This window comes from Ptychodera flava, chromosome 16 (assembly GCF_041260155.1).
Source record: "Ptychodera flava strain L36383 chromosome 16, AS_Pfla_20210202, whole genome shotgun sequence".
Lineage (NCBI taxonomy): Eukaryota > Metazoa > Hemichordata > Enteropneusta > Ptychoderidae > Ptychodera > Ptychodera flava.
In genome coordinates this window covers 30,085,198-30,098,990 of record NC_091943.1, presented here as the reverse complement: position 1 = coordinate 30,098,990, position 13,793 = coordinate 30,085,198, and the positions used below count along the sequence as shown (strand labels likewise).

At 38.7% G+C, this 13,793-nt stretch overlaps 1 protein-coding gene across 2 annotated transcripts; it reads left to right on the top strand.

The window, feature by feature from the left end:
- Positions 1–578: 578 nt before the first annotated feature.
- LOC139114527 (uncharacterized) lies at positions 579–10,318 on the top strand. 2 transcript variants are annotated; one of them, XM_070676313.1, is made up of 7 exons: positions 579–831; positions 5,838–6,083; positions 6,534–6,676; positions 7,265–7,384; positions 7,856–8,122; positions 8,359–8,567; positions 9,289–10,295. In XM_070676313.1, the coding sequence occupies exons 2-7, from the start codon at positions 5,857–5,859 to the stop codon at positions 9,622–9,624; spliced, it is 1,302 nt and encodes a 433-aa protein (XP_070532414.1). In that variant the 5' UTR covers positions 579–831; positions 5,838–5,856; the 3' UTR covers positions 9,625–10,295. The 2 variants fall into 2 exon arrangements, with proteins under 2 accessions (XP_070532414.1, XP_070532415.1); XM_070676314.1 differs by having other exon boundaries at positions 580–831; positions 9,301–10,318.
- The last annotated feature ends 3,475 nt before the right edge of the window (positions 10,319–13,793 follow it).

Here is a 13,793-nt window from a genome sequence, read left to right as displayed (position 1 = left end):
AGTATATTTTCTAAAGGTGACAAGAATTGACTTTGGCGCTCAAAGGGTTAAGCATTACTTTGACTTGTCCGCACACTATGCCTATCCCCATACCATTCCCAAATTTGCAGGTGAGGATAAAACTGCCCTAGAACAGCCCTAGACTGAGATGTTCGGCCATGTTGGCTTTGCGTTCAGTGCCCGTTTGATTGGAGAAACCCTATGCACCAACGAATCTCTTGACTTTAGTCAATGTTTTTTTTTTCGTTAAGTCTTTGAAATGATTGGACCAATGTAATCTTCACAATTACCGCCATTGTAACCTTGCACCTCTACGAATCATTCATTGCGTATTGCGATGTTACTAGTATATGAATTATAAACCATTAAAGCGCCTACCTATGCCAAGCATGTGGTCACGTGCAGTAGCACTCGTAATACGTAGGCCTAACTATGTCGCACGCAATCAAAGACAAGGAGAAATGGTCACTCTTTGTCTGTCACTGTCTCGTTTTGCCCTTGAACTCGTCAACTAGACCAATAGATCGAACTTTGCTATTACAACGTTTGAAAAGCCCTTCTTATAGGACACTGCTCTATCTAATTGAGCAATATATTTTCCGTTAGTGACAGCATGTTAAAGGGCGGAGAAAAAGTATTCATTCTTCTCAATTGCCTTGAAAAGCAAAGAGGACGGTGTATGTCGTGACTATGCAGAGTTCAATCTTCAGGTACAGGTGTACGTGACTACTTTGGTGCTCTACGGCTTTGACATTATATTTTGTGATAAACAATAATACTCTTTTGCGATTAGTTCTTTGTGGTTTGAAAAGAGGAGCCTAATTAATTAAGGTAAGTTCAAGATTTATCTAATGTCGAATTGATTGAAGATAAAGGTCAGTGAACATGAACGAAGCAACGGCGTCCCCAAAAGTTTATCGTATAATCTGTATACATTGTAATGCGGATACCTACATGTAGAATTCAAGGCAATGTGATTTTTTGTACTTTCTACATGTAATGACCCATCCTCAGTGTTGAGCCAGGTTTCCCGATTTTTGGACACCGTGGTGCGAAGCACCAAAGGTGTCCTATGTCGCCACAATGTCTGTGTGTGTGTCCGTCCGTCTGTCCGTCTGTCCGTCCGTCCGTCTGTCCGTCCGTCCGTAGACAGATTTTGTTCCACTCATAACTTAAGAACCCTTAGGTCCAATGTCATGCAATTTGGTATTTGGTATTATCATGATGAGACTTAGATCTGATTAGATTTTGGTGGGTGTGGCTTATTAATTAATTGCTCATTTGCATATTTTATGACTTTTTTCGTTCACGCAGATATCTCAGAGACGCCTGGAGCGATTTCGTTCAAACTTGGTAAAAGGATAGTACTCTACCTCATACAGATGCATGTTGATTTGTTTCACAATGCGATCAAATTTGGCCGTGGTAGAGGACTTTTTAGTTTTCACCTCCATAGACTCCCATGTATAAATAAGGCAGACCATAGACTCCCATGTATAAGGCAGACCATAGACTCCCATGTATAAGGCATACCATAGACTCCCATGTATAAGGCAGACCATAGACTCCCATGTATAAGGCAGTCCATAGACTCCCATGTATAAGGCAGTCCATAGACTCCCATGTATAAGGCAGTCCATACACTCCCATGTATAAGGCAGTCCATAGACTCCCATGTATAAGGCCAAGAAAAATAAAAATTTAGTTTCTCATCGTATTCATATTGCAAAAAGGATGCAGTGACACAGTTTTTAGTCCCCACAGATAAAGTCCAGGGGGCTCATAGATTGGGTCATGTCAGTCCGTTAGTCCATCCATGTGAGTCCATCCGTTCACGCAGATATCTCAGTCGCTTTGACAAAATGTCACGTGACCTTTGACCTCAAATATACATAATATTTGTCCATAACTCGGTAACCACAAGTGCTAAACCTTTCATATATGGTATGATGGGACACCCTATGATGCCACATATTGTACCTCATTAATTATGTGCATATCTAATTTTGAGCAAGCCAATAGAGCTAGAGGTCTGATTTTTGGTATATATGGATAACTTAGCAATACAATTTTTTTTGACAAAATGTCATGTGACCTTGGTGACCTTTGACCTCAAATATACATATTTGTCCATAACTCTGTAATCACTAATGCTACACCCTTCATATTTGGTATGATGGGACACCTTATGACGCCACATATTGTACCTCATTAATTATGCACATATCTAATTTTGAGCGAGCCAATAGAGCTAGAGGTCTGATTTTTGGTATATAGGGATAACTTAGCAATACGATTTTTTTGACAAAATGTCATGTGACCTCGGTGACCTTTGACCTCAAATATACATATTTGTCCATAACTCAGTAACCACAAGTGCTACACCCTTCATATTTGGTATGGTTGGACACCTTATGACGCCACATATTGTACCTCATTAATTATGCACATATCTAATTTTGAGCGAGCCAATAGAGCTAGAGGTCTGATTTTTGGTATATAGGGATAACTTAGCAATACAATTATTTTGACAAAATATCACGTGACCTCGGTGACCTTTGACCTCAAATATACATATTTGTCCATAACTCAGTAACCACAAGTGCTACACCCTTCATATTTGGTATGATGGGACACCTTATGACGCCACATATTGTTCCTCATTAATTATGCACATATCTAATTTTGAGCGAGCCAATAGAGCTAGAGGTCTGATTTTTGGTATATAGGGATAACTTAGCAATACAATTTTTTTGACAAAATGTCATGTGACCTTGGTGACCTTTGACCTCAAATATACATATTTGTCCATAACTCAGGAACCACAAGTGCTACACCCTTCATATTTGGTATGATGGGACACCTTATGACGCCACATATTGTACCTCAGTAATTATGCACATATCTAATTTTGAGCGAGCCAATAGAGCTAGAGGTCTGATGTTTGGTATATAGGGATAACTTAGCAATACAATTATTTTGACAAAATGTCACGTGACCTCGATGACCTTTGACCTCAAATATACATATTTGTCCAAAACTCAGTAACCACAATTGCTACACCCTTCATATTTGGTATGATGGGACACCTTATGACGCCACATATTGTACCTCATTAATTATGCACATATCTAATTTTGAGCGAGCCAATAGAGCTAGAGGTCTGATTTTTGGTATGTAGGGATAACTTAGCAATACAATTTTTTTGAAAAAATGTCACGTGACCTCAATGACCTTTGACCTCAAACATACATATTTGTCCATAACTCAGGAACCACAAGTGCTACACCCTTCATATTTGGTATGATGGGACACCTTATGACGCCACATATTGTACCTCATTAATTATGTGCATATCTAATTTTGAGCAAGCCAATAGAGGTAAATGTATGATTTTTAGTATATAGGGACAGACTATAGGATAGAAATTTTTTGACAAAATGTCATGTGACCTCGATAACCTTTTACCTAAAATACACGATTATGTCAATAAATAAGTAACCACAAGTGCTATGTCCTTTATATTTAGTAGGATGGGAGACCTTTACCTCGTTAATTATACCCATATATAATTGTGGGCAAGCCAATAGAGCTAGAGGTCTGAATTTTGGCATATATAGATTAATTAGCAATACAATGTTTTTTTTTTCAAAATGTCACGTGACCTTGATGACCTTTGACCTTGAATATGCATATATATGCATAACTCAGTAACCACAAGTTCTTTACGCTTCAATTTTGATAGGATAGTAGACCTTAAGATGTCACATCTTGTACCTCATTTATTATGAACATATGTATTTCTTGGCAGGCCAATACAGCTAGAGGTCTGATCTTTTTTCCCGATTTAGAACCATAACTTAGACATGCCTCTTGTTTCAAAATGGGAACAATGACATAGACCTATGTGTCCATAGATCTGAACATATACACTCCAGTGATACTTCTTAATGACCTCATTTCCCTGCCCCATCGAGATTAATACTCCTATTACAAGTGGGGACTATGTCATTGTCAATGACTTGTTACTTCTAGAATATACAGAATATTATCTCACATAGTGAGTGTCTGAATATTATTCTGAATTGTATTCCTAAGCACATTCTGAAAGTAACTCTTCTGAAAATTTCACATTCTTTGCCACTGCACCATCTCCCTAATACATACTGATGACCCACGGTGTCCACTCAAGTCTCACTTTGATTAAACATTCAGCGGCACAAACCCTCTTGACAGGTGTTAAATCAATGTCAGGGTAAGTAGGCCTACTGATTACTTTTTCGTGTGATCCATCGAAAACATTGACTCCGTAACACGATTGGAAGTAATTTGGGATAATTGGATCGATGGTGAAGTAAAGTCGTCGTAACCTGCAAATTTAAGCTCATCTGCTTTTCATTTTTAAGCAACACACTTGTTTGTATGAGTAGGCCTAATTTGTAATGTTATATTGCAACATTCAGCTATATGGCACCTAACACTGTTGAATGATTTGAAAAATATGAAGATCCAATCATCCCAAATTAGTTCCAATCGTGTTCAGTGATAAAATGGCGCCGGGTAATATTTTTGTAGAGATTAATACTCATTGTTGAGATTTTCATGGGCTTTTAATATAACCCCACATATCAACCTAGAATGCTAAAACCATGTTTCACAAGTCTTTGTTTTGATTCAAGCAGACGATAATCTTTGCAATTTTTTTTTTTCAAATTCAAGCTCAAACCAAATAAGGATCAATGCAGGTATCAAGACTCAAAGGTCCGCACTATTTTTCACACGAACTACTTTCGTACCCGAAACTGATCTTATGCCAATTGTATCATCGATGTTTGGTGGGAAAGATTCCGCTGACGGCTTACTTTAGTTTATATCTACTTTGCCATATACTAATTCACACTGGTGAATATTATTAAACAAGTTCCAGAAAATAAGAGTTGCATCCTTGAATCACGTAACAGCATTACCACTGACCATTTTCGAAAGTTTCAGTTTATACCGTGATATTTACTATGATTTTCGTTAACTTGTTGTGAGAATTTTCTGTGCATTATTCACAAATCGGTTGATTTGATATTTTTCTCAAAAAGGCGCAATGGAACTTTGTTAAACATTGCTTGATCCTAGACATGTCTCAAGGTTCTCCTATGTGCACAATAAGTGTTTAAGTACATACAGTGTACTAAATGTACCTTTGACAACGACATTATGCAGTTGCAGCCAGGAGTTTTAAACCAGGGGACACTGTGTCCCACTCACGTTTATATTTGGAGACATTTTGCACATTTTGGGGACAACATGCGTCAGTTGTCACTCAAATTTTGTATCATTTTATTATAAGTTAGTTTCACAAAACAAAATTCACGGTACCGGGGCAGCGTTGTTATGCTTTAATTTCAGACATACTCTAACAGCATACCGTATCTGCCTCCAGTCAGAGCTCAGTCGGACTGCAACCAAGTGCAGCGTTTTAGTTACTTTTAATCGAAAGTATGTAAATATAAGCCTCAAAATGATCATCGTCAGTAACAGATATTACTTGCAGACTACACCCATTGAACACAGTCGACTTATGAGTGCGCCCGAGGTGACCCGAATGCAGGACAATGGGTTCCGTTTGGGGGACATTGTCGCAAGGGCGCGTCCTTGCGGCAACACTGCATTATGGATTGTAAAATCAGTAATGATAATTTATAAACCGGGCATGTACACAGGTTATCTACAACCATGCACAAGCATAGTATACATTTAATGCACAGCATAAATCAAATTTTCAAATATAATCGGTGTAACTTTTGACCGCATACGGAATGTTCATTATTTTGTTCTGTCCACAGTAAATCGCCATTTGCAGTGATGACTTCGATGGAAGCAGTCATAAGTATAGCACTTGCTTCAACCTTGGGAATCAGTTTGGCTGCTCTGGCCTATGTCAGAAGGAAATCGCAAAATGTTCCTCTGTCCAAAATCAAGTTCGGGAAAGAGATGCGAAAAGCAGAGTTTTTCTTCTATGATGACATCACACCGTGTAACCATGGTTCTTTTGGCGCTGTGCCAAAACAAGTTTTTGACGCAAGATACAGGTATGTTTTGCCCAGAACCATGAAAAAACAACTTGCCACCTCGTTTATTGCATTAGATGTTAAATTCTGAATTTGCAGTTACGACCTGACTGCACTGACGCGACGACATATGCATTCTGTAATTTCTTGAGTTATTTAATTGGTAGGGCAATGACCTTGCCTCTTTTTCTTTCGCTATGGTGCCTGCTTGTGTTTCACAGTTTTCATGTCTTTCTTTAAAAAACATGAAAAATGACCAAATTTATATGGGAGATGTTCTTACCATATCATGACAGAGATATGTAAAGTCTTTTCCTCTCCTCAGCCACGTCTGATTGTTCGCTTTTCTGGTCTATTTTCAATAAAAGAGACTTTAAATAGTTTGTGGCCGTATGTGTATTTATACAGTTAATTTATGCTAAAAATGTCAAACTTGCGTTTGTAATTCATTGAATGTATTTTTTTTTTTAGATTTCTAGTAGAAAGCGAGCAAAATCCGGATCTTTTCCAGATGTTCAATTGTGCTAAATACCACCAGGCAGCATGCGTTCAAGTTGCACAGTTTGTTGGTGCAGACACAAACGATATAGTTTTCATACCAAATGTAACAACTGGTGAATATCATTTCGTAAATAAGACAATTAGTTTTAGCTTTTACATCGACATCTGAAGAGTTTTTCCCCAGTTTAATTGTGGTACACTTGATTTTTGTACCTTGGATTTGAAGGAATAGTATTCGGAAAGCTTCTTGTGGATTCTGAAACTGTTACATTGGTTTTAGTCTGCGTCATGGTATTGATTGACAACATCTAACACAGAGATGCCAGTTATGTGATGTGGTTACAAATATATCGCAATAGCATAGTAAAAGGAGTAATAGTTATAACGTTTGATGATATCTTCATTATTTCTCTTCTAAGAAACACGTGCATTTTCTTCTACTCATCGCACCGTTTATTGTGTACAATGTTTAAAATTGTTATGGCTGCACTGTAATCGAGTTCAAGTCCGGACAAACGTTCAGTTGAAAACGAATTAACATTGTGTTCAAAGCAAAAAGATGTATTTAAAAATACAAAAAATGCCGGAAAAATCACCAAAGATTCCATCAAATGTACATGTACCATCAACGAGCATCTGCCATTTCTTTTTCTTTACAATTTTCCCGGCGAAAATCATTTCTATTTTCATTTTGATTACAGCAATCAGCACAGTACTCAATTCGTTAAGACTGGCTAAAGATGACAAGATACTTACAAGCAATGTGACCTATCCATCGATGGTTAACGCTGCAGACGCTGCGTGTGAAATGAGCATCTCTGGTGAGTTCATCATGAGGGCAAACCATGTATACTGATACTTGTAGCTAGGTTAATGTGGCGTTTTGTATCGGCAAATAAGTTGATAAACGTACTCTCAATCTATACGTCAATCACTCATTTGTATTTACTTCAAAACATATAACCATTGTATAATTACGATGACTTTCAAAAAGAAATTTTGAAAATGCTCTTTCTTATCATGAGTAATTATATCAACAAAGGGGGTGCTGACTATAGCAATGGTTGATTTACTGCGAAATCAGAAATTCGTCACATGATAAATTATTTGTATAATTATTTTCTAACCGATTTTATATCATGTTCTGTAAGAATAACAAATCATTTCTCTCACCTTAACTCTGTATGATTTGTTGCATGGTGTGAAAATTGTATAAAATGTGCAAAACAACAGGATCAAAACATTTGAATCTTACCGGATTCGCTTTCATTTTTTTTTCAATTCACTTACAGATGCTCGGGTGTTGACATTGAATGTAAGATTTCCAATCAACAGCAAAGAAGAGTTCATTCAAAACTACAGGGATATTTTGTCATCAAATTCCTCCATAAAGATAGCCATCATAGATCATATCACCAGTTCCACTGCATTGGTCATACCAATCAAAGAACTGATTAAGTTGTGCCGCGAAATTGGGGTACAGACGTTCATAGATGGTGCACACGCTCCAGGTCAGATTGCATTGAACATTGAGGAACTACAGCCAGATTATTATACAGGTGAGATCAGCGATTGCTAAATGTGTACATGGGGAATAGTGTACGTTGAATTTGTCTGATTGAAACATTTTTATAACTTCAGAATTTCTGACCAAATCATCGAGCTTCGATTACCACCTTTGACAAAATTAAATGTTTAAAAGAAACGTTTCGCTGGGCTTACTTGTCGTGTGATTTCGTGTAGCTGTTGATAACTACACAAGGAGACCTTTACAAGAAGGATCTTTGATTTACAGGAGACTTACATAAGTGGCTGTACACGCCTAGAGGTGCTGCATTTCTATGGATCAATCCAAAACACCACAACATCATCAAACCCCTGGTCACCTCCCACAACTGCAAGCAGTCTATGCAAAAACAGTTCTTTCAACGGGGAACTCAGGATAATAGCACTTACCTGTCTGCACCGGCTGCGATCAAGTTCTACACAGATATCGGAGGAATGGTACGGCGATTAAATACCTCACAGGGAATAGCAAATCCATTTGTGTGTAGTTAAGGGACGAGATAATTGGGTCTATCCTTTTTTCTGTTTATAATTACCATGGCCTATTGGCCCGATGAATACTACTCAACTTGTATGATAAAGAAATTGAAGCAGTTAGGGCTACTCGGTCAATGTGGAGTACAGTTGGGCCGCATGGATTTGTTTGTACCTACTTTGTTTGGTCAGTTTCTTTTATTTTGCCTGTATACGGTTACTGTTGATGTCACTATTTTGTTACCAGATGTTCTCGTATACTATGACGTAGTACAATAGCGCTGTTCACGGTTACAGGTTTGTTACTAAATATAGCTGTACGCGCGCGACATCGGACACGCAGCTTGAAATGCGGACAAATTTTATCAATGTTGCATGCATGGCTGTTTTTGCAGCTTGTACTCTGATTCGTGAATATATATTTTAGTATTCACTGTTACACTAGCAGTCGCCCACTGAGATGTATTTTCGTCGTTCTTGCATGCGTAATTTTCAAAAGCGTAATCTAAAAATGCGGACAAATATCTATTTTTGCATATTAATGAGAGAACAGTGACGTAAACTGTGAACGGCCCTATTCAAACTGCAATCGCCATCAAAGTCTAGGAAACACATTGTATTTACAATTTCACCTTGCAGGTAGATATCACAGGCCTTGATGCAAACGCATTAGTTATCGGCACAGATCTCTTTACAGGGTGCAATACACGAGTACACAAATTCTCTTCTGGAGTGGGGTATTCCAATGCTGGCAGAAGCATGGGGAACTGAAACACTGGCTGTTCCGGCTAACATGATGGCTCCTAACATGAGATTAGTGAGACTACCTACGTCCGACGTTAAGTACGACACTACCGACCAGTGGGCGATAGACATCCTGGCTAATATTTACGACAAACACCGCGTCCTGTGTGCACCTGTTGAAGTTCAGTGTCAACTTTGGTGTCGGGTATCGGTGAATATCTACAACACAAAAGAAGATCTCATGCACCTAAGGGATGCTGTGTTAGATGTATTCTGAACAACAACGCTGAAGAACCCAGGAAATGATTCGATTCATTGATAAATTAAATATGAACAGGATTTGAACTAATTTTGGATAATTGGATGGTGAAGTAATGTCGACATAATCTGCAAATGTAACCTCATCTGCTTTTGTTTTTAAGTTACACACTTGTTTTATTGAGTAATTGTAATATCGCAACATTCAGCCATAGGGCACCTAACACTTTTGAGAAATTTGAAAAATATAAAGATCCAATTATCCCAAATTAGTTCCAATCGTGTTTATTGTTGCATTTCCTCCCTTATTAAGGAGTAGGTGGCATGCTCTCGTATCAGTTGAGGCAAGAGAAAGAAAAGCGTTTATGTACCTTCAACTTGTAGCCATACTTATGAATACTTACCTAGCAAGTCATTTTACACAAGATATCGACTGTTACGCCAGATTTTAATGACTTATATTAAGCAAGGAAAACAAGTCAATTTTGACAATATGTTGTAATGATATAGCCCATCGAGCTTTATGAGGCATTTTCGAGAAGAAAAAACACACTTTACAAATAATGTATTCCTTTTTTTCTTCAAGGTGATATGTAGTAGTATCTTACAAGCCCAGCGAGCTGGATGTGGCAATAGAAAGCACTTCTTTTGTAACTTCTATGATGGATAAGTCCACATAGGACACGTAAATAAACAATATACAACAACAACACTAACACCTTTCTAATTTCTGTTCTCATATATTTTACCAAGGAGTACAAAGTAATGTAGACCGAATATTGTGGAAATCTGTCGCCGATTTCCGGACATATTACATACAACGAATGCTATAACGATAGTTTAATTAAGCAATAACCCCCGCCGCAGGAGGGTATACACGAGATTTTGGTACAATGCGCGACATATAGCACGAGCCGATAGGCGAGTGCTATATGGAGCGAATTGTACCAAAATCGAGTGTATACCCGACTGCGAAGGGGGTTATTGCTATTATATTATATCAACTTGCGTGTATTTGTTGTCTTACTTGGGTATTTTCATCACTCTAAGCGCCAAATGCAGAAAACGGACGTCTGAGAGATCGAACGTTGGAAATTCTGCGCCTGAGACCGAGCATTTTTATAAGTTGGGATTCCGTACAGGCACACAGTATACTACGACAAATACGCATTACGTCCATATCGGCATTGCATTTTATTCGCATGCAACACGAACGATACTTGTCAAAAATACCTGCTGCACTCACACAGAAAATGGGTCAAGAGTTCAAATCAAAAGAAAAAAGTAACAATTTTTTTCGTAATTTTACATAGGAACAATAGTCCTGGCTTTTTGGCATACTAAAAATAGATTTGTCTTATTCTGTACCGCATACCGTCGCGACATTCAGTGGTGGCACAGTGAAGTTACAGGATCTATTTTTGATGGATAATTTGGACGTTAATTGTACCAGAAAACAAGCAGTTTTACAGCGAAAGAAAGCCAGCCGTGCAGAATGCCCAGTCGTGACGCCTGTAATTGTTGCAAGTTATTATGTCTACTAGTGGACGATCCAGTAAACAAATTAACATGAAAGGCGCCGCATGATTTCACTGTTTTTGGCAGTGACTGAGTAATTACACGAGAAGTGGCCAGAGTAATTTTAATTAGGGGAGGTCAGGCCACATAAAATTACAGATCTATTATTTTCGTGAAAACGAACAGCTTCAGTGATGAATAAAACCACTGTATTTCATTCAGTCAGTGAATAGTAGTAATATCAAGCCAAGTTTTGCAAAGTTATCAGTAAACTTCAGTCATCAGTCATGAAGTGTGAAGTTTATTATAGTTGCTGACAACCCCTCCACATTTTTGCGGCATAGCCAATCCAAACTTTCTCACCGCGCTGTACGAATTGTACGGCGGGAAATCACCAGCTTTCCGTACTGTTCTCATCGAAGATGGCATACCAAATTCAAGTCCGATACTGTAACAAAATTCGGCAGTTCTACCTGAGTAAACAAGTCGGATATGCAGAGTTTTATTCATGTTTGCGATCCAACGTCCCATCGTTGTGTGACGAAGACTTCCAAGTTCTGTACACAAACGATGAGGGATCACAGATAACTTTATCAGACAACGAGTTTGACATGAGTGACATGTACCGGTGCGCTGCTTCGGTGTCCAATGCTGAATATCTGAGGATAAAAATTGGAATTGTCGAGGGTTGTTCACGGCCACAATCTGTGCCAGGAAAGGAAGTGAGGACAAAGGTGAGCATACACTGGAGCCGAAAAGACTCAGGTTCGATGAAACGCGGGTAAATGAAAGTGACGGAACGGCGGCTGAGACACAAGTTGAGTCAAACATTCCGGAAACTATCCCTGATTATGTCTCTCCTCAAGAACTTGACATACAGCTTAAGACAAGAGAGATGGACGAGTTAAAGGTTGAATTAGAATGTGTACAGAAAGCTATCGACGCGATTCAGACAGATATTCCTCAGGTACAGAGAGATCCTACTCGAAGACGATGTGGACTGTGTCACATGCAATCAAACCATACACGTGATAAATGTCCGAACGGCCGTTGTGTATCAGCGAAAGTGTGCGGTGACATAAACCATAGAGATCATATTGATGAACGAACAGAATTAAATAAGCTTGGAAAACAACGTGATGATTTACAAAAACAGATTGACAAAAAGTTGGCAGAGATTGAAGTTATTTGACGCTGTAAACTCCAGTTTCGAACGGCAGATTGAGGCCAGTTTGATTAATTCAGACAAGAACCGCTACTTGGTGATGACGTCAATTGGAAGCCAGCCGCGCCGCTACCTCTTAAACGAAGATATAAGCATCCTGAAAGCTCATTTTCATGGTAAGGTCCCAGAAAATCTTACGAAGGAGAAATGAAATTCCAGACGATTCTGCAAAGTTACCGTCAAAGGCACCAGAAAAGCGACACAATCCTGTGCGGGAGCTATTGGAAAACAACACCAAATACAATGTTCGATTTCCAACATCGTCGCCCAGATTAGGAAACGATCCAGAAGATAGTACAATTGGGAAACCAACAGCAGAACTGTATGTACGGTAGAGTTGACTTTTCAGATCCTCAGATTCAGATCCTCAGATCCTCAGATTCAGATCCTCAGATCTCAGATTTCAGATCCTATAACTTCAGATGCAGATTCGAATTTACAAGCCTTTTACAATACCCGTATTAACAGTATGATTGCAATATTAAATTAAATAATTTGAATATGACATGTACAAGGCAGTTATGAAAAAAAAACAAGTCTACATAAACGTTTTTGCTCAACAAGTTTCAACGAACACGGGTCTACAATTACAGATTAGCTAATTTGCTTCTTCCGACCCTGAATTCTGATTTAGCCTGGGGTAACTGGCCTCCAACATGGATTAGTTATATTCCCTCGCCATCAATATTGCGAACGATGGTAAAATACGGACTGTCGATAGCCAGCATTTACATGATCGTCGCGGTCTTGATCGTTCGATCGCGGGTGTGTTTATCTCTATGAGGGAACGTTCACGTGATGACATAACAAGTGGAGTCATTGCGCACCCTGTCTTCGACTGATGACGTTCTGATTCTGAGATCGAAGTTTTTAAGTTCAAGATTCAAGATAGAAATAAAATAATTTCTAAAGCCTTTTCAAATCTAAATTATATTTTATTTATCAGTATATTACATCAAATTTTGAAAATTGTGAAATTTTAATTTCGAATCTGTGTCTGAAGTTATAGGATCTGAGGTCTGAGATCTGAGGATCTGAATCTGAGGATCTGAATCTGAGGATCTGAAAAGTCAACTCTACCCTGTATGTACAGAAACTCCACGCGACGAAGTGACACCGAATCGATCAACACCAATGCCTATTGCAGCTACTAATACGATGGCCTATCAACACTATCCACAATGGATGTATCCGCTGCCATATTATTACTATGATACAACATCACTTTCCTCGACTCCAATACAACAGTTCTACTATCCCCACGTACCGGCAGCAACAGAGCAGCCACAGGCAAGCTCAGTGTTCACTCCAGATTGTCACCGTATGGATGCAAGTTTACCAGAAACCAACACGTTTGTTCCTTCTCTACCACCTGAGCGACAAGCATCACAGCAACCACCGCTGCCACCGTAACAAGCTCAAACAAGTATTTTCGTAAAGGCACT